The sequence below is a fragment of the Stegodyphus dumicola genome, chromosome 5 (assembly GCF_044657685.1).
Source record: "Stegodyphus dumicola isolate Sdum_Otavi_A_Nest chromosome 5, ASM4465768v1".
In the NCBI taxonomy this organism is placed as follows: domain Eukaryota; kingdom Metazoa; phylum Arthropoda; class Arachnida; order Araneae; family Eresidae; genus Stegodyphus; species Stegodyphus dumicola.
In genome coordinates this window covers 154,914,600-154,941,706 of record NC_140772.1, presented here as the reverse complement: position 1 = coordinate 154,941,706, position 27,107 = coordinate 154,914,600, and the positions used below count along the sequence as shown (strand labels likewise).

Sequence of the window (27,107 nt, the reverse complement as noted above, 5' to 3'; positions counted from 1 at the left end):
TCATGTTCTGGTTGTTTAAAAATGTCTAGAACGAGGTATCTTATATTAGAAGAAGCCCTTCAAAGATTTTTTGATGAAGAAACAGATGATGATAATGTTAATAATGACTAGAATGAAACTGATACTGCTGTTGTTCCCCCAGAAACTGCAGAGGTTAGTGACGAAGAAGAAAGGAATGGCAATGTTTTAAATAATGATAATGATATTTTACCAAATGATACTGCTGGGGAAGTTGAAATTCACGTAAGAAGTAAGTTTCAGCCTTCTGAAAGCAGTTATAGTCATACTAAAAAGTTTAAAAAGCAGAAGACTGAAATCTTGAAGTGGATAAAAAAGGAACTGTTAGTTATGTCTCAGGAAAAACATGAAGAAAGAGATAGAAGAGAAATTATAAAATACAAAACACAAGGTAAAACTAGTGCACAGATTTTCGATTTTCTTTTTGGTTTAGACATTTACTCTCTTCTCATTGAACAGACAAATACATATGCTCAGGGGGAGGGGACCAGCCCAGAATTTAGTGCATCTGAAGCCTATATGAGAAGATTTATTGGAATATTATTGATTACAGGATATCATTCTTTACCTCAAAAAATGTATTCTCTTTTGATAAGGACATTTCTGTTCCTGTTGTACAAGAATTTATATCACGTTTGCAGTACAGGAATATGAAGCAGAATTTGCATTCGACAATAGTCAAATTGACAATACTCATAAATTATATGAGACCGTATTTAAACTTACTAAATATCACCACTTTTGACTACTGGAAATATAAAGTCTCTTTTAAATTTCAGACGCGAGAATGCATTATAATTTCTTTTGCAAACTCCTATTGAGAGCGTAGAATTGGCCAGAAATAGATCAGCAACAGGAAGACCTAGTAAATTCAGCATTCGAAAACCATTGCATGGAGATGGTAGACATTTTATCATAAAGTCCGTTGATAACAAAAGATTTTGTTGTAAAGACTACCATAGCCAGACTATTTATAGATGCAAAGTATGTAATGTAGCTTTACATCATGATCGTAATCAAGCTTTACATGCTTGAATCTTTCAAATGAAATAATCTGTATTTGTAAAAGAAATACAATGTATATTTTAATATTAAATTAATTACAAGTAAAGTGATTTGTAGATTTATGAAATGTTATACAGCTAAAAAGTAATCCTGCGCTCCACTCAAAAGAAACATCACACGAGTACAATTCTACTCACTAAACATTCGTAGTCTTATTTTACTGATATTGCGTGAATGCAACACTCGCTTTTTCCACACGTACGAGAATTTTTTTTTTATTTTCAATGTAAATTTATGTTATAAATGCTTAATTTAATATTTGTTATTATTTTCATGAGAAAAGAAACATTCCTTGTAGTTTTGGCAGTTAATGAAAATGCTTCATATGAAATGTTTGGAATGAGGTAATGGAAATCCATAGTTATATAAAAATGTAAACCAAAATTAAAATTGTTAAAATGTCATTCACAGCTATAGCAAGATATGATGCTATTAAAAGGATGCATTCAAAATTTAATTCCCTAAAAGGTATGAACTAAAGATCTAGCTTGCATTTTCATTTTCCCATTAAATGGAAATAAATAATCACTAGCAATTAACACAGGAAAAAAAATCAAAATGAATTATTTTGAATTTTAGGAATACCTAGACAGCACTATGCCAGTCACACAAATATAAGGTTATCAACTAGTTTTAATGAATTGGTGAAATCAACAGATAGAAAATTCATGGGATAGAGAACATATATTTAAATGACAACAATCCTTTCCAGCCGAATAGTTTATGTTATTGAACTGGGGATATCATGAGACTCAAAATCCTCATTCCAATATATTGTATTACAATATACTGTACCAAGAAGGAGTTATCCAAATGGAACAAAATTGTGTGTGCCCAAATCTTTGATGAATGAGAATTTGTAAAAGATTAACTTCTGGCAGCCTGTGACTGCCTATCTGGAGCTTCAGCACATTGCAATGGAGCATCCAGACGGTGTACAAAAACAGAAGGTATTCCAAAGTTCCAAAGCTAAGGCATAATTTTGATGGGAATATGGTTCCACTGACCCCCGCAGAGACTGCACGAATACCTTGCAAATGGGTCTGCAAACATTATAAGCATATATTACCATTTGAGGGAGGACATGCAATCGGACTACAGGCGGCAGGATGATGAAATCGCAGGGTCACTAATATTTGGGTTGGAGTGAAGCTACCATTTGATGATGTTGTTAGGAATTGGTGAACCATGGGCAGTAGAGCTTTATGAAAGTGTTGACTAACCAAGAGCGATGACAAAATGAGAGGACATAGTGATCATATGAACTGCACTCACAACTTCTGATGAACCCTTATCAATGATCCGATGTGCAACTGAAACCACAGTAACTACAATGACCATTGACAGGCAACTCAGAGAACAGAGCCTTATGCCATGGAAGATAATGCACTGACTGCCCTTCACAATGCATACCACCTGGCACGTGTGCAGTGGTGCTGTGTGCATTTGACCTGGGGTTTCACAGATTTGAATAGAATTGATGTAATGATGAGCCCTGATGACCAATGAAGATGTGTCTGGAGATATCCAGGACAGTGGTGGGATTTTCACTTGACTGTTGCCTGCCACACAAGCCAGTAATCAGGAGTTAGGTACGAGTGCCCTTTCACGAGATTCTATAGCTCATAGTGTTGTCCTTCTTTTCATGGATCCCAGGGTTTACATTTCAACTAGATAATGCCTGGCTTCACACAACAAACATTTATATTGCTTGTCTTCATGCATCTCTCATTCTTTCCTTGCTACAGCAATCACCGGATCTCTCGCTAATAGAACATTTTTGTATTCTGATGAGCAGGCACTTCTGACTATCCCTATCCTTGCAGCAATCTAATTCACCAGTTGGAACATGCATGCCAAGCAATCTTGCAGGAGGATATGTGACAACTCTACAGGCAATGCCCAGTTGGATAACAGCTCGCATCAGGGCCAGAGGTGGGCCAACAAATTATTGATTTTTTTGTTCTTATAGCTATATTTTCTGAATAAACCATGCAATTCCTATGATACGGTTAGCACTTTGTTTTCAGTATATAAAAACATACTATACAGCTAACTAGTTTTCTCCCATTCGGATAACTACTTCTTTGTGCATAGCTTTGTTATAGAATGTATAAGAAATATCAAACTCGCAAGAGTTAACGTCAATTCTGAAAACACATCACTACGTTTTAAAATTTTCATTATTCTGCAATAAACTTCTAACAAATTTGTCAAATTATATTATTACTGAATAATTAATTGAGTTTATGATTTGTATATTTTGTGTTACTTTGCATACATGACAATTATTAGAGAATGGCAGCTTTAATTTTTAGTACATTTAAAGACTGAAAATGAAATATATGTTAGAATATAACTGTATTTTATTGAATACTCTTTCACAGTCAACTGCTTTATTTTAGAAGTTGTTACATTGCTGAAGTTAGTTTTTGGTGTATTTAATACTGGGATATTTATAGAGCTTTTTATTATACATGATATAGCAAATATTTATAATAATTAAGAAGAATTTTGTAACTTTTTTTGAATTAGGAAACATTTTACTATTGAATCATACTTTGTTTATCAAGATTAGGTTAACAAGAAAAACGATTAGGTAAATCGGTTGATCTTTGGATTATGGTAACTTAATGATTTTTTGGCGAAAATTTGGCGACCAACTCTGCTACAGCAACCCTCTATTTTTTTTTCCACCGCCATTTTGTCTTCACGAAAGTAAAGACATGTTTCTTTTCTTTTTATTTACTCAACACTTTTTCCAACAATCTACTAGCCGAATTACACTTATGCTAGAAATTTTATCTAACAAAACTGCTTAATCATGACAAATATTCACTGCAAAATTGGGAAAAAATGCACAATAGCAAACTCCTTGCGCGTTTTTTCAGAATAACACATACACATAAACCATGTACACGTCGACTTATTTTTACTTAAAAAAACATCCCAGAATTGCACAAAAATGGCATTGCGCACACTCTTCACTATATCCATGTACACTGCTTTTTTCTCATAAATTAGAAAAACACATGACAATTTTCTGAATCTTTAAACCCGGTAAAAAGAACATATATGAAATTACCTGATCGCGAAAAAGTTTATACCCTTTCCAAATATGAACATTTCCACATATAAAATAAACAAAATATCCAAAAACTTTTACCTCTAAATCATCTATTATATTATACACGTCACCAACGAATTCATACCGCAAGCATTACAAATACTGAGTGTCAAATATTTAAATTATTTCCATGCACGTTTACTTCAACTTAAACATATACCAAATTCATACAAACATAAAATTCACAAAATAATTGTCATTTAATTAAAATATCACTAAACCATGTACACGTCGACTTATTTTTACTTAAAAAAACATCCCAGAATTGCACAAAAATGGCATTGCGCACACTCTTCACTATATCCATGTACACTGCTTTTTTCTCGTAAATTAGAAAAATTTCACAAAAATGCATGACAATTTTCTGAATCTTTAAACCCGGTAAAAAGAACATATATGAAATTACCTGATCGCGAAAAAGTATATACCCTTTCCAAATATGAACATTTCCACGTATAAAATAAATAAAATATCCAAAAACTTTTACCTCTACATTATCTATTATATTACAAACATCACCAACTAATTCATACCACAAACATTACAAATGGTTACAAATACTTAGTGTCAAATATTTAAATTATTTCCATGCACGTTTACTTCCACTCTAACATATACCAAATTCTACAAACATATAATTCACAAAATAACTATCATTTAATTAAAATATAATTAAATTCAAAAACACTACTTAAAATATAAATAAGCAAATACATTAAATTAATAAAAATTAGCTTACAATCCTAATTACTTTAAACTAAATCATTGCTAATAACAATTTTCCAATAATACCAAATTACTTTACTTCCACCTTACATTTAGAACAATGCATAAAAATAATATCCTCAAATAATTAAAAATACTAACTTACCTAATCTTCTTCAGAATCTTGCTTACATGGTGGATACACTTTTATTATTGATTCAATAAAATTATTGAATGATTTTTTTCTGCAAATTTTTCCTCCACACTTCCTCCGCTAAATAAAAAGCAAAATTCTCTTTATCACAATGCCTCGGAATGGCGCTTTTTCTAGCACTCCATGTGCCCTCTATTGTATTAGTATGTGCACCTGTTCCTGGATCTTTAAAATAATATTAGACAGCGCCATACAATCCGAAAATTATTCAACACTACTTCACACAACACACAATGAAGCTTAATACAAAATAATATACTGCCACAGATATTTTTCCAAATTCCCCCCCCCTTTTCCGATTAAAGAACTGTAATTCATCCATTAATATCACATGACATATCTCATGATCTCTCATTTCCCTCACACAAAATAATGCGTAATCGGAACTGAGTACTGCTCACATTATTACCAAAGTCCTTTATCGCTTCCAAAATGTCGCCAAACTATCAGTTACCATATTCCAAAGATCAGCCAGTAATTCTAACAAAAACAACACACACACACACAAAAATTTAAACATTAAAATACTTTTTGAACCACTAAAAATAGAAAAATAATACAGTGGACTACTCACATCGCAAACTGCATTCTCGTCCATTATAAAAGTAGCTAGGGGAACATGTACATCGACCATTCTCAGGATTACAATATGTGTTTGGATTCATAGCCACACACTGTCCAGTAACTTCACACGGGCCAAACATCTGAACTAAAAAAAGAAGGGAAATTATTTTAAAAGGCTTCATAAATTTAGTTTAAGTTTTAACATGATAAAATAAACATGAATTTTAATAGTCTGAGTTGAACTCATATATATTGAATTATGCAGCCTCTATTATTTTACTGTGAAATATAACTGCATAAATCAAACTGATAATTAATTCAGTCCAGAAAAGTTCCAGCAAAAACTAAAATAATGAAAAGAAATTCAAGATCATTAAAAATAGTATAAAAAGAAATGAGCTTTACATGGTCTTTTTTGAAATACAATGTTTAACAATAAGCAATATTTTTTAGTGGGTTGAAATAATAAAAACACACCTTGAAGAGATGTTATTTTCTTCAACTAAACATAAAATCTTGTTTGCTGTAAATAGACATCGTTGCTAACAGATATTGCATAACTACTTTTATTATTATTCAAAATTATAAAAGTGTGTTGCACCCATTACAAAGTTAATTATTTAAAAAAACATTTTATATGGACTTTTAAATCAGATTTTGCAGCAAATATTATTTTATAACATTAATGTTGGTTGGTTGGTGTCATGTCCTTTGAGAAGTCAAATGGATACGTGAAAATCACTGCTTTTGTCAGTTTTCACTATACAGCTCTTCCTGGAAAGGAAATTCCCCCAAGCTTTGCAGATCCGCAAGCATTGCCAGACAGGTGAAAATGTGTTCTGGAGAAACTCCGTTTCAAGGCAGTTTCTACAAGTTCTATATGGTCTGGCATCATCTTCATTAATTTTTATTCCTCTAAAATGGCAGGTTCTCAAGCTAGTAATGGTTTTTGTGATTTCTCTGTTTGCATCAATCTCGTATACCTGCCAGTCTTTCTTAACAGATTTCTCTTTATCTGGCAATGGCATTAGCATCTTCAAGAGTGACGGGGATTGAGTTGTTGAGATTTCTTGTCTTTTTAGCCAGTTCATCGGCTGCCTCATTTTTATTGATTCCAATATGTGCAGGTATCCGACTGCATAATGCACATCTTTCCCATCTGATTGATCATTTCTAGATGCTGGTGTACATCCTGGATGAGTCTTGAATGCCCCTACAATATTGCCATTAGGGCTGTCTTAGAGTCACAGTAAATTACAAGTCTGCTGGCTTTATCATTATCAAGTCGATGTTAATTCTTAGGGCCTCTTGGATTGCTCTTAATTTACATGTGAAGTTGGAAGCGATGGTGCCTGCTTCATGGCTTTAGAGTATAGTTGCTCCTCTTGGTAGAGTGATGTGAATTACTGGCTACATCCTATTGAACAGTCTCATTCTGTGTAAATTTTTATCAAATCAGCTCCCAAAAAGGACTTAATTGTTTGAGTACCTTTTTGCCTTGATAACAGCTTCAGCTTCCTTTTTTGTACATTGTTCCCCCAGATCAAAATTTGTCTTGGTGTTAACAGGGATATAAGAGGGCAGGTTAGGTTCTTGAAGGACAATGTTGGCGTCATGTTTGACAGCAATATTTCTCTGATCTCACTATCATATTTCAGGGTAGATGACCTCGTAAGTCTTGACCTGGTGTTCCAGTTTCCAAAAGTCCTTCTGGAGATATGTCCCACATCTTGGCTCCTGGCCTTGTTTGTAAACTTGAGTGCAAGATATTTCCTCTTCTGTAAAAAGAGTTGGAAGTCTGCACTCCTGTTCTGCCTTAATGTTGCTGGTAGATGAAATAGCTCCAGATATTATTTTGGCTGTTCTTGCCTGTATCTTGTCATTTCCACAATGTGGTATCAGAAGCATTATAGCATTAATGTCATAAATATATTAAATTTCCAACTATAAAATGTTAAAGTTTTAACTATTTTCTTGTGTGTATATCAGTATTAAAAATAAAATTCAGTTGTTATGATGAAATTATGTAGTTATATGATTGTAGGCCCATATGCATTTTTATTGTATTCAAATGGTAATATACACTTCCAATATTTTGATTATATTTCAGCTTATATTAAATTCATGAAAGAAATACAGAAACAAACACTAGAACCTTTAATGTTGAAATTCTGAATCTTCATACACATAGGACAATATGCAAGTAAAGTGTGTCTCAAAAAGTAGTAAATGTAAGGTTAATTATTTCAATAAACATAGAAGTAGAACTGAATGACACACTTTAAAAATCTTTCATCTTACCTACTTATTTTGAAAACAAGATATTATTATATAAGAATAAAACATTAAATTGGCCAGCTTAGAACACTGGTTGAGATCTCTTCAAATGACTTTTTTCTCTGAAAAACTGAAACTGAAAAACCAAGTTACGAATATATTTATACCCTAAGGAATTCAAGAGAGACGAGAGAGTAGCACCATCTGTTATTCGAAATAATAACAAAATTGAAAAACTAGGATAATATAGCATAGTATTTAAAAGCATTAGGTAGGATTGGATTAAAATCATTAACTAAGCACAGTAAATGTTTGTGAATGTAAAATGCTTCAATAAAATCTAATTCTCCAGTGGAAGAAGCTTTCTGGATAATTTTTGCAGACCCAAGTCAAAACTGTGATTGAATTTCCATCTATGATTAGCAATCGAAGACTTGTAAATTTCACTTTTTTGGACATAAGATTCATGTTCTTTAATGCAAAATCTTAATGATCTGGTTTGGCATATATATCTCCAGCCACACTGACAAGATATGCTATAAATTTCCCAAGAATTGAAGTCATAAATAGTATCTTTAAGAACTGAACCATGGACCTTATTGATAGACGAGAAAATGATTGAAAATTAAACTTCTGGAGAATTCTTGCAATTTTGAAACTGATCAAAGGATAAAAGGGAAGCACAACTAGGTTATTAACATATTTTCTAACAGGATTTCTAATTTCAAATGCATATTCTCACTAGAAGTAGATAGTTGGTAGATGCATTTTTCAATAGAAAACTGTTTGGCATACACTGTCCTGCAACAGAAAGGATCCAATTTTTTCAGGGACATGTGTTTCCTTTTTACTCAACATTTAAAAAATTTAATTTTTATCAGGTGCAACATAAGATACTTTAATAAATTTATATTTTCTTCTTTAAATGTTTCAGTTTCTTATGAATGCTTTAGACAATAATTCTGTTGCCAGAGAATTTCCAGAACAATCCACTTCTTCAGTATGTGTGGAATCTGATGCTTCTTGTTTTCATTAATACTTAAAAAATATTACGCATATACAATTGGCAAAATTATGCCATGCTAATACACACAATTTCGCAGTTCAATATTCTAATCAAACATATTATTTAAAACTTGACTTGAATATCAATATTCAATTTTTTCACATTGTTTCAATATATTTATACATAAATAACAGTACCACAAACTTTTATTTTAAAACAAAATTATTCCAATCTTATTTCTGCACAATATGCTGCTGAAAATGAATCAGTTACAGATAAAAAGTAAGAAATTCACTTTTGTCTTTAAATCTTTGTGGATTTGGTTCTAAATTTCTTACATTTTGTCTCTCTCTCTCTCTATATATATATATATTTATATATACCTTGAAGTGATTCTAATAAATCAAACTTTTTAATATGTAGTTATCTGGATTCCGCAAACAGGGATTACAAATATTTTTTAAATTGTCGAATGATTTAAAGTTTTAATTCTCTCCCATCTATCTGCTGAATAAGCATATGAATAATAATAAAAACTAGCTAGTTTTAATTTTTTTTTTTTTTTTTAAGTTAGAGAATTGGTGTCTTAAAAAAAACTAATATTTTTTTTAATTGTTATAACTACAATGCATAATACAGCATAACTGTTGTTGCTTGTTGAATTATGTACAACTTTTTAATTCTGTAAGCTCTCCTTCTTGTTACATATGCACATAATTTTGTTTAAAAGTTTTGAAATATATCTGGTAAAATACATTCTGAATAACTGAGCATATAAAAAAAAAAAAAACTGTAAGTTTAAAAAGAATATAATTTGAAGTTTATATTTAGAAACATATATTTCATTTTTAAAACATACCAATATACATATTTAAAAATATCAAAATGAAACACTTCAACTAGTTGATCAGAAACTATGTATGAAAAGTATAACCAGGTAATTTGCTATTATTTGACTAATAACAGCCAAAAATTTCGATCTGATTACGTACCAGGGCAATTCTCTTTAGTTGAATATATTTCGTAATTTATATCAAACTAATTAATTTTATGATTCATTGCCAATTTAAAGAATTTGAGGATCTTGCAATACATGAACTTAGTACGAAAATAGTACAGGGAAACTTGTTTTCTGAAAATCAAAAGTTAAAAATTTTGAACAGAAACCCATATTTTTTTTTTTTTTTTTTTTTTTTTCCTGAAGTCATGGCAACAAATTCCAAAAATTAGGACTGTTAGAAATTTTCATCTTGCAACAAGGTTTTATTTTAAGGCTATAGTATCTGATATGTGACTAAATCATCTCTTTTTTTATGACACTTTTTATCTACCATATTATCCATGCAGGTTTAGAAGTTAAAAAAAAAAACACAATGGAAAACACTTCAAATTGGTAGTTTGCTGTAATATAATTCAACAAAGGTTGTTTTTCTATGTGACTAATCTATTCTACATTTCACAATGAATCAAACTCAAAATTTAACTCAAATATGAAAATCACTCTAACAAATTTAAACAAGCCCAATTTCCTTCAGTTCTCATTTACAAATTGCAGCTGTCCGACAAATAAATAACAGCAAAACTGAATGAATTGTCTAAATTTTTACATGAAATGCTATAAAACTGATTTCACATTTGTTTCATTAAAAATATCTGATTTCATATAAAAACTAAAGTTCTTAATACACAGAAACACATTATTTGGTTATATACAGTATTTATACTAATCCTATGAAAAACATTACAACTTTTTATATGCCCTCCAATAAAATAAAAATAAAAGGCTGTAATATTTTTGTCATTAATTAAAAGTAATTTCTGAATTAAGAACTTCTGAGAAAGAAAACTGTTTAGTTTCAGTCCTAATAACAGAATTTATACAGACCTTTAGAAAAACATCCGTATTTAGGCCATTCAAGAAATAAGTCTCCAGTTTTACACATACATCTTCCAATGTTGCATATCATACGAAATCCAGCATCACAGTCTTCTTTTGCATTACAGTGTGCCATATACTTATCTAATTATAAAAAAAGAAATAATAATTTATTAGAAAATTAAAATGCAGAAATTTGTTAGTAACTATTATTTATCATCACAAAAGATTTTAAATTATTTTAACTAGTATCCATGCTTTTTTATGATTGATATCAAACATTCAGAATGATATCACGAAGAATTGAGCTTGGAATTTAGTATTTTTGTTTTACGCTTACCTTCGAACTGTTTTTTTGAGAGGCCTATTGACGTGACAGATCAAAGTGCCTGACCACACAAATTTTAACTACATGCATCAACATGTAGCACCCAGTTTATAGCCCACTGTTTGACCTGGCACAGCTTTTAATGAAATTTTGGCAATTTGCTTAAATATCCTTAATCAAAACCTTAACCATAAAATACATTATAATCAATTAATATGTTGAACACATACCAGAATATCTAAAATAATGACACACACACAAAAAGAAAAAAAAAAAAATATCTACCGATCATTAAAATTCTCTATTTATTGAAAAAAATTTATCTTTTCAATAAAAAATTGAAAAACTTTCATGATGATTCAAATATATGTTCAAAGAGAAACTGAAAGTATCATTATAATATGAAACATTTCACAATGTTTCCATTAACACAAATATGTAAATACCAACTGAACAATCACACTGAAGAAGAAAATAAGAACCAAAAATTCAAAAATGGGATTTTTGCTTCATAAATATCATTTTATTGAATATAGGTTATTAATAACAGAGGGTGGAAAAATCCTTTACAATTTTAACAAGTCAATTATTCCTCTTCAGTCAGATAAACTAGAGCTGCCAACCATGATATGTGTAAAACTAATAGGGGGACCGGAAAGTAATGTCGCTTTCTTACATTAAATTCAAACGAATACATTTTTAACAAGTTTTAATTTTTAATCAATAATATAATCATCCTCATTATCAACAACCTTTTGCCATCTAATGTGCAGATTTTCAATCTTGGACCGATAAAAACTCAATTGGTTTTTGAGTAAAATACCTTGAGAGGACATTTTGGACATCATCCAAATTTTCAAATTTTTTGTTACTAAGAAAATGTTGTAGGGACCCGAATAAATGGAAATCCATTGCTGCGATATCGGCCAAGTATGGTGGGTGAGTATGGCAGTACCTCCCACCCCAATTCATTAATTTTTTCCAGTGTTCATCTTGCACAGTGTGGTCTTGCATTGTAGTGTTGCAGGTCTTGCTTTGTAGTGTCACAACACCTTTTCTGTAGACAATTGATATTTTTTCGATTAAAGATTGGTTCACTCCATCCAATTGTTCACAATAAAGGTCTGCATTAACAGTTTGTTCAGGTTTCAGCAATTCAAAATGAACAATTCCAGGAATAAGCACTTTTCAGGATGTAAACCCTCTGTAACCCCTATTAGAACTGATTGAGTTTTGGATTATCATATAGGACTTATTTTTTTGTCTCCACAAATCAAACGATCAAAAAACAGTTCTGTATGGTGCCATTGAAGCAATACGTTGCATGTGATGGATAGGTTGGCTTTGTTCTTTTCAGGCAGATTATGGGGGACTCAAACACCTGTGCTTATTTTTCCATTCTGCTTTAAATGATCTTGGATGGTCGACCAAGGTTGGTTAAGAGTGTTTGACATGGATTTGCTTCCACTTCTGCCCTCAGCATGTTGTTGTCGATATGTGCAGAAACGACATTACTTTCCGGTTCCCCTATTAGAACTCTCCAAGACGTTTCTACATTGCATAGCATCACAATTTCAAAAAACTCCAAATTAAGTTAAATTTACCATTCAGGTTATTGAAACATTTATAGTATAATTCTCCATATTAATATTTAAGCAGATAGTCTACATTTTATATCATTCAGAAAATTTCATTTGATATAGATTTTTCTACTGAGAAAATCCTGAGTAATAAAATAAAGCTTTTATTTTTGAAAAGCATTTTTAAGGATAACAAAAGAAAATTTTAAATTCATGCATGAAATATTGTGTATATCTGTAACTTGCTATACTGATTGCAGTAAAACTGATACAGTCAAAAGTCTTTAATCCGGACGTCCATAATTTGGAATGATCTATAATCCGGACCTCAAAGCTACAAACTTTCTGCGCATGCGTAAACGCATGAATGCATTTACGCATGCGCATAATACCTTTACGTAAGCGCATATGCGTTTACGCATGCGTGTTTATTGTATAACGGACGGTATAAGCTACGCTAAAATTATCTATTTCAGTTAATGTTGCAGATTGTGTTGTTCCTTAATCTTCTAACTGGATCCGGCTTATTATTTTTTGCAGAATGTTAGAGCAATTTTATAAAAGTAAGCTTGAACTTTTAATTATGTCAAAAAGAATTTCCGATTCTGGAGCAGCCAAAGGATCTACAAAGCGAAAGCATGTTTCGATGTCCATCAAACAAAAAGTGGAATTGCTGCAAAAAATGGATAAAGCCATATCCTTTGTTTTTCTAACCATACCGAAATCTGTTTATCAATTTCACGCTGCTGTGCGGGAAGGGGGGGGATGTTGCGGCACGCAATGAACTGGAAGTTGATCAGTCAGCACTATCCTTATTTACAGGGCAGATGTTTTTATTTCATTCGGCTTACAATTTCTTACTAAATATAGTATTTCATCTCGATGTACTCCGTGTTTGGTATGATTTAAATCAAATTCCTCGTCATTATAAATATAACAAATACACATCAAATAGTTTTCTGGTTGCAATTTTCTAATTTCGACTATGTATAATGTATACTTTACGCATGTGAGCATTGAAAGAAATGTTTAATAAAGTAAACAAATAAATATTAAGTTTTTTTTTTGGGGGGGGGTAAATTTTGACACTTTTTAGATAACAATTGCTCTTTATTTCACAAATTATGGTTTCATATTTTTAATTTTATAATTTCTGCATGCCATCTTACCAGATTTAAACTGATGATCTATAATCCAGAAAAACCGATAATCCGGAGTCGTCGATGTCCCGACGAGTCCGGATTAAAGACTTTTGACTGTAGTAAAGTTGGCTTTGCATTTGTTGTCTTCAGAAATGCTTGAATTCAAGACTGAATTTGAGCATTTTCAGTTTGAAATTCAAGGTGAATACAGGTTTCGGCTGATCTTTGGAATATGGTAACAGGTAGTTTGGTGACATTTTGGAGGCGATAAAGGTTACTACCTAGGACTTTGGTAATAATGTGAGAAGCACTCCATTTCGATTACGCATTATTTTGTGTAAGAGAAATGAGAGATCATGAGATATGTCATGTGACATTAATGGACGAATTACAGTTCTTTAATCGGAAAAGGGGTAAATTTGGAAAAATTATTTTGTGTTAAGCTTCATTGTGTGTTGTGTGAAATAGTGTTGATTAATTTTCGGATTGCATGGCGCTATGTAAAGTGAATTCTAAATTTTTAATACGTAAAAATTCATAATAAGTTGACTACTGGATTTCGGATTTAGAAATTAGCAGTAGTAGTGCAGCCGATTGGAACTCTTTCTGTAGGGAAGTGTGCTTGCCACTAATGAAGATTCTGAAGATGATTAGGTAAGTTAGTATTTTTAATCATTTGAGGATATTATTTTTATGCATTGTTCTAAATGTAAGGAGTAAATAAATTAAAATGGTATTATTGGAAAATTGTTATTAGCAATGATTTAGTTTAAAGTAATTAGGATTGTAATCTAATTTTAATTAATTTAATGTATGTGCTTATTTAAAGTAGTGTTTTTTAATTTAGTTATATTTTAATTTAATGATCGTGATTTTGTGAGTTATATGTTTGTAGTATTTTGGAATACGTTTGAGTAGTATACGTTGAATATTTTCATGCATTTTCGTGAAATTTTACTAATTTATGATAAAAAAGCAGTGTACATGGATATAGTGAAGAGTGTGCGCAATGCCATTTTTGTGCAATTCTGGGATGTTCTTTTAAGTAAAAATAAGTCCACGTGTCCATGGTTTAGTGATATTTTAATTAAATGATAGTTATTTTGTGAATTTTATGTTTGTAGGAATTTGGTATACGTTTAAGTTGAAATAAACGTGCATGGAAATAATTTAAATATTTGACACTAATTATTTGTAACTATTTTTAATGTTTGCGTATAAATTTGTTGGTGACGTTTATAATATAATAGATAATTTAGAGGTAAAAGCTTTTGGATATTTTATTTATTTTATACATGGAAATGTTCATCCTTGGAAAGAGTATATATTTTTTCGCGATCAGGTGATTTCATATATGTGCTTTTTACCGAGTTTAAAGATTAAGAAAATTTTCCTGCATTTTCGTGCAAATTTTTGTAATTTATGAGAAAATAGCAGTGTAGATGGATAAAGCTAAGAGTGTGTGCAATGCCATTTTTGTGCAATTCTGGGATGTTTTTTTAAGTAAAAATAAGTCGACGTGTAAATGGTTTATGTGTGTGTGTTATTCTGAAAAACGCGCAAGGAGTTTGCGATTGTGCACTTTTTCCCAATTTTGCAGTTAATATTTGTCATGATTAAGCAGTTTTGTTACATAAAATTTCTATCATAAGCGTAATTCGGCTAGTAGATTGTTGGAAAAGGTGTTGAGTAAATAAAAATAAGAGAAATATGTCTTTACTTCGTGAAGATAAAATGGCGGCGAAAAAAAAAAAGTAGAGGGTTGCTGTAGCAGAGTTGGTCGCCAAATTTTCGCCAAAAAATCGCCAAGTTACCATAATTCAAAGATCAACCGAGGTTTCTATAGTTGAACTTTAGTGTTTAAATTTTGCCATCAAATGGATCACTGAACAAAATAGTGCTGTTTCATACTATCTCATTTGTACTGATCTCCTTTCATCCTTGGAGACCCTAAAATGTATTTCTTCTTTTAATAACATAATTGTCAGGATTCAAAGACAACTTAAAAGATTAAAAAAAAAAAAAAAATCTCAATTGTTTTTACATTTGTTTGGGGACATGTGGGTGTTGCTGGGAATGAACGGGCCAGTTTTTTTGCAAAGTGTGAGACTGGCATTTTTATCAATATCCCTAAATCCTTTTACAAGAAGGTCATGAATGAAAGTATTGTGGAGTCATGGAATCATAAATTCATTAGCTCAAATACAGAAAGCTTAACTATAGAGACTTTTCTGATGCCCCTAAGATTATCATGTCATCATTTTTGTATAAGTTATAAAATGATCCAATTCTTTACTGGCCATAGAAACTTTAAAGTTATCTGAATCCATTTTATTAAAGTTGAGTACAGATTTTTTGTCATTGCAGCATCGGTGGCTAGGGAAACGTTGATACTTCTTCTGTGTCCCAAATTTGACAATGAAAGAAAGATCTTAAAACTGGCACTTAATATTAACTGGCCTCCAAATTTTCATCAGTTTATTTCCAACTTTGACTATTTTTGTAAATTCATTGTAAATTTTTGTAATCCTTCCGAAATACTTAAAAAAAAAAAAAAAAAAAAAAAAAAAAAAAAAAAAAAATCTTTCACTGTTTATTTTTTTTTTTATTTTTTTATTTTATTTATTTTATTTTATTTTTTTTTTTTTTTTTGTATTGTGTTTTATACTTACTTCTGTAAGCCCCTTGTGATGCTTCATGGTACATGGGGAATTGTTTATGTTTTTAATAAAAAGAATACTGTGTAGATAAACTATGTAATGTACCATGTATTGATGCACAACAAAATCAAATACTAACACTGATTAATAGAATTATATCTCTTGTACATCATTTATAAATCACTGGCAAAGTAATTAACTTGAGAATCCACTATTTTTTGTAGCATAATCTTGTCTAGCTAGCAATACTGATTTTTAACTTTCAAATAGGAAAAGAGAAATTTGGAACATCAAAAAATGTATACATGAAAACCAGATTTCAGAGATAGTTACAGAAACATATATTTACACAATAAAAATTTAACAGCAGAATATACTTTCCATCCATTAAATGAATTAGCACATAACAAATTTCTCCCAAATTATAAGAAAAATCCAAGAAGTGCAAAGAAAGTATTTTGAACATTTCCAATAAACACAGAATATTTTATAAAAAATGCATAGGCTTGTCTAATCATTTTGACTGTGAAAAACCATTTCTTTTCAAAGCTTTTACCTTAAGTAAAATTTCAGATTATAGTATTTTAACCGTAGAAAGCCTTGCCACATAAAGGCATTCTGTTCTCAAGAGATTATAACAAGGACAAAAGATTTCTTTCTCTGTTAAGTTCTAGGAGAAAATCGGATTGAGGAAGGCAGAAAACCAGTATGCCATCCAAGGATTCAGATATATAAAGTACATTAAACACAACTCATGATTATCTTTCAGCTAATCTAATGGCTAGGTTCCCAGAAAATGGAAAAGACGTAACTTACATCTCATTATGTACATGTAACCTGTAGAGATTATGTAATAGAAATTAAATTGCAATATTAAATTTGTACATTAGTTTCATTATTTTATCACATTTAAATCAGTTTCCTCCCCTAGACTTTTTATGAAGAGAGACTACTTTGAAAAATGTCCACTTTCTAAAAAGATTTCAGCAGAAATTTGATTCTGGGGCAGACAGTGATAGAAAGAAGTGTGAACTTTGAATTTCAAATTATCTGAGATGCGAAACATTCACAAAACAACTTTACATTTTTAGCAAATATAATCAGTGGTCAATCAATATCACAAAGATCTGCTGTTAATTTTCCTAAATACATGAAGGCTTGCCTCTCTGAAGGACTAGATTATCTGAAACCATCATCTATTGAATTAATCTTTTAAAAATTTTAACTTTTCATGGAAAGCCATTTCACTCTGATGTTTGACAAATTTATTCATGTCAAAAATTAATGAATACATATAAATGAATCACTGTATAATAAAAAACGTTACATTATATGGAAATTAAACTTTGTTATTTTTATCTGGTTACATTACATGGAACAAAAAAGTTACATTATATGGAAATTAAGCTCGTTATTTGTATAAAAAAACTTTGTTATTTTATACAAATGTTTACCGTTGCTGATAATATTGACGACAAAAATTAGCTTTGAAACATAAAATAATTTTAAATTAGAAACATGACATATTTGAGTCAAATAATTTTCTTCGATTATTTTAGAAGCAGAGCATTAACCGAAAGCAAGCAGAAATTCTAACAGAGTTGCAGTCACACGTATACTACAGTACATGTAAAATTTTCAGGAAATACAAAGTAAACACACAAATCCAAACAAAGAGTAAATGTCTACATAAAACTAAATAATAAAATGATATATTTACTCAATTAGCATGGATATCTTTTATACTATTAGGCAAGGCAATAATTCGTAGGCAATTCCTTAACTGCTATAGTAACCAAAAACCAAAACTCGAAGACGGAAATCTTGATGGTTTCTATAGTGACAAAGGAAGATTCATAACATGGAGTAGAGGTGTTTTAGGTTTACGGTAATGATGGCGCGTAATGTTTTAGCTGCTTCTTCGCAAAGCTCAGTAACTGGCTTTTCTCATATATAAGTTCAAACATGGTACATAGTTCTGAATTCAAATGTAATATATGCATTTACCGAATGTGAGAATAAAAACACACAAAATTAAATTATTACTAAATAGATGATTATGTCATTTAAAAAATGCATAATGTTGTAAAGAAAATAAAATTCAATAACTGATTGAATGAAAACAAATTGTACACAAATCATTTCCACGAATTCACCAAAACAGTATAAAAATGTTTGGAGTAACAGAAAAACGAGACGGATTTCTCACTTGCTTATAGTGTACATAGTTACTGATATTCCCTTTGCACTGAAGTTCCTCACTGAGAAATGTTAGCTTAGGAAGTTTCCTTGAAAAGCCACTTTGAATTTTGCCTTCTAACTTTTTGCCATCATTAAAAAAAAAATTGACCTCTTTGAAGGGAAAAGCTACAGCTAGTAGTATTTGAGCTAAAACATAAAATAGATTCCCTGAAGTTAAATTCTTGAAAGCAAGAAATCTTACGCGTATTGCCTCACTCCTAAATCATCTGTCAAAAGCCATGTGCAATATCCTGTTCCCCTCCGTTGCCTCTAGGATTTGGGGTATCACAACTGTATATAGTTTTCTTTTAGCTAAGGTCTGAGAGTCCTTTCTACCTAGTGTACTTGTTCTCCCTTAATAAAAGCGAGAAGAATATAGGCAGTTGAGAGACTAAAAAACACTGAATCTAAGGTACTAGTTAGTTTAATCAGGTCCTATTTATACAGCTGTATGAAAAATTAGTTGAAAATTATAAAAATAAGTCCAATTAATAGTTAAGAAATTTGAAAACTATGCATATATTTCAGGGTTACCTACGCTGACTGTATTCAAGACAGGTATATACCCGCTTTTGGCTGTCTTCAGTTTATAGATTGCATCGGTTTGAAAGGCAAATAGCACGTGATTTAGAAGAATATATAAAAAGACTGCTTATTTATCAATACAATGTCACCAAATATTTTATGGATGAAAAAGGCTTAACCTGTATGTAGGCAAAATATTCTGCAATCAAATTTTGGGCTGAAAACTGAAAAATCACATTATCTTTAAAGAGTTTATAAAATGTTAGTTTAATTTTGTAAATGTTAAATAATAAATGTTAATCAAAAACAAAGTCCAACATTTAAAATAAGCGTAAATTACGCTGATTTTTAACGTTGGACTTTGTTTTTGATTGTTATTCAGCGTGATATTTAAACTAAATTAATAAATGTTAGTTAACAAAAGCGGGGTATACATGTTGAGAACTTGAGATACGAAATTCATTTTCGCTTAGTAATGCTAAGATACATTATGGCTGTTAAACGTGTTTTCCGTAATACTCAAGGAGGTTAGAATAGCTATTCTAACCTCTTTGGTAATACTTGTCGCGAGCAACTCAACGGTTGTATAAATGTAATTTCTTTAAAGGTTAAATTTTACGGTTTGGCAACATTGTATCGTTTTTATGTTTAGAATTTAAAAAAATGCACCATGATTTTGCATTAAGGTGGATTGCCTGTTTTATAGTGAATTAATTCGGTGGACTGCTCGTATTACTTAATTATAAATCTCTCAATGGAGTTCCGAATGAATGAACAAAATTCAGGTAGAGTATCGTAACATGGTGACTGTATGACGTAATATTAAAAGTACGTTATTTTGAATTACCTATTATTTTGAAAATGGAATTACTTGTTAAAAAACTCTCTCCTATAAGAACAAACTTCACAAAGTGTTTTAATGGTTTGAATGACTTATTAAAGGCAGATAATGTTAAAGAAGAGAGCATTAGATCTAACTTTGCTAATTTACGTGGAATTTATTGTCAGCTAACTGTAATAGATCAGGAAATAAGCTCTTTATTATTAGAAGATAAAGACGATAAAAAGTATCAGAACGAGTATGCGATAATAGAAGAAGAATATAATGAAAATTTCGTAAAGGTGGAAGTAAACGTAAAAATGTATTTAAATAGAATTTCTAAAACCGAAAGTTCTGTTGATTCTGCCCGTTCAAAAACGAAAGTTACTGGAGATCAAACCTTTGAAATTTGACGGAGAAATCAAAGATTGGTTTGCGTTTTGGAGCCAATTCAAAACAATACATGACGATGAAAATATTGCGAAAGAAGATAAATTTCAATATTTAATTTAATGTATGACTGAAGGCTCTAGAGCTCGCGATATTGTTGATAGTTACCCACGGACATGTGAAAATTATGATAAAGCTATTGCATGTTTAAAATCAAGATTCGGCAGGAAGGAATTACTAATTGAATTTTATATACACGAACTTTTAAGTCTTGTTGTAAAAAATGTTACCGAAGAAAAAAGAAAATTAGACATGTCGAAATTCTATGATAAATTAGAATAACATTTAAGAGCGTTGGTGTCCATAGGCTTAACACCCAATACATATTCAGCTATACTTTTCCCTCTTGTAGAATCGTGTATTCCGAAAGACATTTTTAGAGTTTGGTTAAGAAACCCTATAATTAACACCAAATTCGATTCTTCTGAAGAAAATGCTTATGGGAAGAAATTAAGAAATTTATTATTGTTCCTGAAAGCTGAAGTTGAAGGGGAAGAACGCATTCGTTTAGCAAAGGGGTTTTTAGGTAAAGAACACAAATTTCAGAAGAAAAAAAATACAAGGTTCTGTTCCTAGTAATCCACCGACGGCAGCAGATTTGTTTGCGGGAACAACAAAGAATAAAAGATAAAATGTTTGTATATTTTGTGACAAATTTCACGAAAGTAAAGATTGCTTTTCTGCACATAAACTCAAGTTTCAAGAAAAACAAGAAATTTTAAAAAACAAAAAGGCCTGTTTTGTCTGTTTAAAAATTGGACATCGTTCTAAAGTTGGCAAGTCCAACATCATATGTGTTATTTGCAGTAAAAAATATTCGATTTTGATGTGCCCAGAAATCCCTGGAAATAAGATGAAAGGTGACGTACAGGAACTTGAGAAGACGTTGTCGTCTGATGTTATTGTGCGGACTTATGCACTTCTGATAAAATATTGCTTCAAATGTTACAAGTGAAACTGAAGACTAAAGGGAAAGAGCTACAAGTACGTGTACTTATTGACACTGGCCCACAACATTGTTACATTCTTAAAGAAACAGTTAAGAAACTAGGTTTGAAGCCTACAGAAAAGAGAATCTTAATTCACTCTCGGGAGAATTACAACTAAGAAAAGGGAGCATTATGTTTATGACGTTAACCTGATATCTTCGAAAGGGGACTTCTCCTGTAACATAAAGGTTCTGGATCAACAGATTATTTATGACAACATTCCTCGGTTGAGAAGAGACCTTTATGAGGTAAAGTTAAGAGAAAATAAAATTTGGCTCACTGACTATGGAGAAGGTTGTCCCGATATTGATCTGTTAACCCTTTAACTGCTTAAGACGTGTTTAAACGTTTTCAGAGTTTCTTTTAAAAATGCTTTAGACGTCTTTACACGAATTTAAAATCGCTCCAAAAATGTTTAAGACGTGTATACACGAAGACCAAATTTTGCCAAAATTGCTTAAGACGCGTTTAGACGATGTGCTCTGGTGTTCTTTCCTCTACCTTTCTGCAGGCGGTTGTCAGTTGACACAAGCACAAAGTGTGAATTCCCTTGGAAAAGAGCACTTTACGAAAGAGTCCTGAGAGTGAAGTATCATTGTCAGACAGCAGGTATGTATTACCTGTGTGGCGACTAAAAGTTTGCGAATGAAGATAAATCGTTTACAACTGTTTGCTTTATGGTACTTTATACAAATGAAAGTCAAACAGGATCATACGTTGTTATAGTACATTGCCGAATTTTAGTAGAAACAGGAAAAAATAAGAATTGTAACGGAAGACTCCCTTTTTAATAAATCATATGTTATACAATCAAATATTTTATTTTTGTATTAAACGTTGAATTTCTGATTCGTTAGGAAAAAATATGAAATGTAGCAACCAGCTTTCTCGTTTGCACTTATATTTGAAATGCGCGTTATTATAATGGTATATTCTTCTTTTTATATTCTGAAATGTTAAAACTGTGCTTTCAGCATGCCTGAGTTTTGTACTCGTATGTGTGGCTCTGTGTTCCGTAGAAATGGCGAAAATTTTATTAATGTTGAAAGGAAGATGTTTTACTCGAAAACTTCAATTAAATGGAATAAATCAATACGCCGAAGGAATTTCTAGAAATATTTGTTTTAAAAATTTTATTATTAAGATTTTAAATCCACAATGTCTTAAAATCCGAGGGAAAAAATACGTATTCCTTGAAACGTTTTTGGAAAGAAATCTATCGATATAAAATCACGGTGAAAATGTGCTTCAGCCCACTGCTTGGCGATTTTCAGTAACGGCGATTATTTTAAAATCGCCAGTAAACGTTGTATAAACAAAGTTGCGAAGGCGGAGCTATGTGACGTTCATAAATGGGTGGGACTAAGATTGTGACGTCACAATGTATTTTCTACAGATGTAGAAATAAGTATACTAAATTTTTTGTATTTCAAACTATTAAATACGGTAAGTGAATTGTAACAGTTATTAAAACTGTAAACAACGTCGCAGTCTCTCATACAGGGTGAATATTTTTAAGCTTTAGTATTTATACAAATAAAAACAAATTTTTTTAAATTTTAATTTCATATTGCGGAACATTTTAACTTCAACATCTTCACAAAATTACCTTATTGCTACGTAACGACACCATCTCTTACATACTAGTAAGTAAACAATCTTCATTATTTTCTAAAAATTTTTAAGCTTTATATTAATAAAAAAAGGAAAAATATTTATTATTGAATATCAACATCATACACAGCTTTCATTTCCATGTTTCTTAAATTCCTAAACCACGTTCTATACTTTCGTATTAGAATTATACACATTAATAAATTAAAAAAATCTAATTTCTCACAATGAAAAAAAATAAGAAAATATTAAAAATAAGCAATTTTAAAAAGAAAAAATATTTTCACTTACCCTTTTCAGGAAAATAATCTAATAATTCTAGGAAAATAATAAGTCTTTTTGACAATGACGGCACGTTTCCCTTGCATTTCCAATAAAGTAATAAATTTACATGTACATTCACTCACCTCTCTCAGCATCACAGATAAATCCATAGCGATTGTTTATTTAACGAAATATATACAGAAAAATGACAAAAACACACAGATAAAATCACTCGATTGATAACTACCACATAAGAACATTCAAACGGCAAATGAATTAACTGCTCAAATTACGAAGTAAAAATTCCAAAAGAAATCGTCTGCTTGGAAATTCTTTTTAACTGCAAGTATAGTTTTGAAAGCATAAATTATCGTCTGCTACTTGACAATTTGTCGGACATTTGTGCTCTCTCCGAAGAAATTTATTCGTATCTAGTTATTAAAAAACGCTGTGAAAGCCATGGCTTTTCGATATCTAAAGCTACGATAGGTAATATTGTCAACGATAGGAAATTTAAAAAAGAGACAACAAATATAATGAAATTAAAAAACAAAATAAAATCTGAAATTTAAGATTTTACATTACGCCCCAAAGGTACGTTTTTTTAACACTTTGCGTGTTACCTTTATTAATTAAATATCAGGTTCTTCGCTCTTAAACCGTAAAATTCAATTCAACAGCAGTATCACAAAATAATTTTAAAATAAGCATATCTTTAGATTTTCCGATACACAGTCTCGCGCGCTGGAGATAAAAATGTTTTTATCTGTAGAGCATTGTCATTGCTTGCTTTGAAATTCCTCAGTATGTTAATGAAAAATTCGTTAAAGTTTTACAAAATATGAAAACGATAATAAAACAAATTCCAAATTTAAATTTGGGCTTCCAGATGCCCATATTCACAGGAGGATGACGTTATTCTAAATTTGATGTTTCTAGGTACCGTTGTTTTATCAAAATGAGGGAAACATACATACATTTATGAAGATTTTTTAATCGTTTAATTCCTTTAAATATAATACAGGGCGATAATATTTGTTGGCCACAATTTGAAACATTGGCTAATTGGCTTTTCCCATGTACACATCGATCTATTTTCACTTAAAAAAACATCCCAGAATTGCACAACCTCGGCATTGCGCACCACCTTGGCTTTGCCCATGTGCACATCGATCTATTTTCACTTAAAAAAAACATCCCAGAACTGCACAAATTCGGCATTGCGCATCACATTGGCTTTGCCCATGTGCACATCGATCTATTTTCACTTAAAAAAACATCCCAGAATTGCACAAACTCGGCATCGCGCACAACCTCGGCACTGCGCACCACATTGGCTTTGCCCATGTGCACATCGATCTATTTTCTCTTGAAAAAACATCCCAGAATTGCACAAATTCGGCATTGCGCACCACATTGGCTTGCCCATGTGCACATCGATCTATTTTCACTTAAAAAAACATCCCAGAATTGCACAAACTCGGCATCGTGCACAACCTCGGCATTGCGCACCATATTGGCTTTGCCCATGTGCACATCGATCTATTTTCACTTCAAAAAACATCCCAGAATTGCATAAACTCGGCATTGCGCACCACATTGGCTTTGCCCATGTGCACATCGATCTATTTTCACTTAAAAAAACACCTCAGAATTGCACAAACTCGGCATCACGCACAACGTCGGCATTGCGCACAGCATTGGCTTTGCCCATGTACATATCGATCTATTTTCATTTAAAAAAACATCAGAGAATTGCACAACGTTATCTTTCCCAATCTTCTAGGACTGAGCCAAAAATAAATACAAAATATTAAAATAAGCAACTTTAAAACGAACCATACAAGAAAAATTTTTTCACTTACCCTTTTCAAGAAAAATGTAAAGTCTTTTTGAGGGGTTTTATATATGAATTTATTTCAGGGGGAAAACCCTTTTGGATCCCCCCCCTCATCTTTAAATAAATTTACAAACGTTTATACGCCGTTTCCGTAATATATGCAGAAAAAAGGCTAAAACAGGGGGGAAAACACTCGATTAAAAAAAGAAACCGCATAAGAACATTCAAACCGCCACAGAATAAAAAAAAAAAATAAATAAATAAATAAATAAGTAAATAAGTAAATAAATAAAATAAAAATAATGAAAGCTTTTAGATTTTACATTACGCCCTGTTTTTTTTTTTAACGTTTTGTGTGTTACATTTCTTTATCATATAATGTTCTTTACACTTAAACCGTAAAATTCAGTTCAACAGCAATATCGCAAAATAATTCTAAAATGAGTATATCTTTAGAATTTCTGATCCACAGTTTTGCGCTCTGCAGGTAAAAATGTTTTTTTTTTTTTTTTTTTTTCCCGTACTGTGTTGCAGTTGCTCGCTTTGAAATCTTTGAGTTTGCTAATAAAAATTTCGTTCAAGTTTTACAAAATATCAATCAGATAATAAAAAAAATTCCAAGTTTGGTCTTCCAGATGCCCGTATTAGGTTGCAAACGTATGTTATTCAAAATTTGATGGCTCTAGGTATCGTTGTTTTATTACAATGCGAGAAACATTTATGCAGAATTTTCAATATTTAATTTCTTTAAATATAACACAGGGCGGTAACATTTAGTGGCAACAGAATAACAACACAGCTTCAAAACATCGGGTTAGCCATGTTGGCGCGTTTATTGCCCATTGAAAAACAATCGCCAAGCAATGGGCTAAACCGCATTTTAACCAAACTTCACTTAAAATTAATGGAGTGTAAATTAAGTAAAACAGTTAGTGTATGGATGGGTTAGATATATTCCGCACAAAAAAATTACAGTCAGAAGAACAATTACCTAAAGAATTAAATTAATTACATTAAAAGAATTTAAAATAAATTAACATCTCTCCAAATGTCAATGCTAACAGCAATAGCACGAATGAAAGTTCCGAACTTAATTCATCCGTCGGTACGCAATGATTGTGTCTTTGCGATTACTTTTCATATAAATATTACAAAAGGCCGCCAACGACATAGCAGTAAAATCGTTGAATACTAATAGTTTGAAGCGGGTTCAAATCCTGGCGAACGGATTGCCTGCATACCAGTTTTCGCGAATTTTTGCTCCCATGTTTAATGTGAATATGAGCCAATTTAAGTTAGCTTTTCATGATGACGTGCCTTGACTACAAGTCCTCGCTCGGGTTGTGTTTGGTTTGGCTTGTGAGATTATTAAGCACGCGAAGGCGATCTGCCTAAGGGGAGGTATGCTTTCGTGACTGGTTTTCTAAAGGAAACAATCTCGTAGTACAAAGAGTTAAAAACCATAAAAACGCCCATGCAATCAGCCTGTTCACGGGGGTTTGAATGCAGGTCAAACTACCAGTATGTTAAGAGATAGCCCTCGTATAGTTTGCTATAAGCTAAATAAAATAATTAAACATTCTTGAAATCGCTTCACATTACTGAAATGGCAATAACTTCATATTATACTATGCTACCATTTTTCTCTAATATGAAATTTTGAGCTTTTCCTTTATCGGACAGCCCATCAGCGGCTGAGCGGAGTCTAACGAAATAGCTTGTGGTTCTGTCCGGGGTTTGAATCCCGGCAAACGGGCTGGCTGCGAGGACGTTTTCTTAGTTTTCCATATGTGTAACATGTA

At 31.4% G+C, this 27,107-nt stretch overlaps 1 protein-coding gene across 4 annotated transcripts in view; it reads right to left on the bottom strand.

The window, feature by feature from the left end:
- LOC118203544 (uncharacterized) overlaps window positions 1-27,107 on the bottom strand; it is a 63,124-nt gene that overhangs the window by 9,468 nt on the left and 26,549 nt on the right. For 2 of the 4 annotated variants that reach the window (XM_035375916.2, XM_035375858.2), the window contains exons 2-3: window positions 10,862-10,996; window positions 5,704-5,838 (exon numbers count right to left, since the gene is read on the bottom strand). In XM_035375916.2, the coding sequence (XP_035231807.1) occupies window positions 5,704-5,838; window positions 10,862-10,996 (270 nt within the window). Of the gene's footprint in view, window positions 1-5,703; window positions 5,839-10,861; window positions 10,997-18,282; window positions 18,436-23,492; window positions 23,667-27,107 lie in introns of those variants that run through there. The other 2 variants (XM_035376041.2, XM_035375980.2) reach the window with 2 other exon arrangements.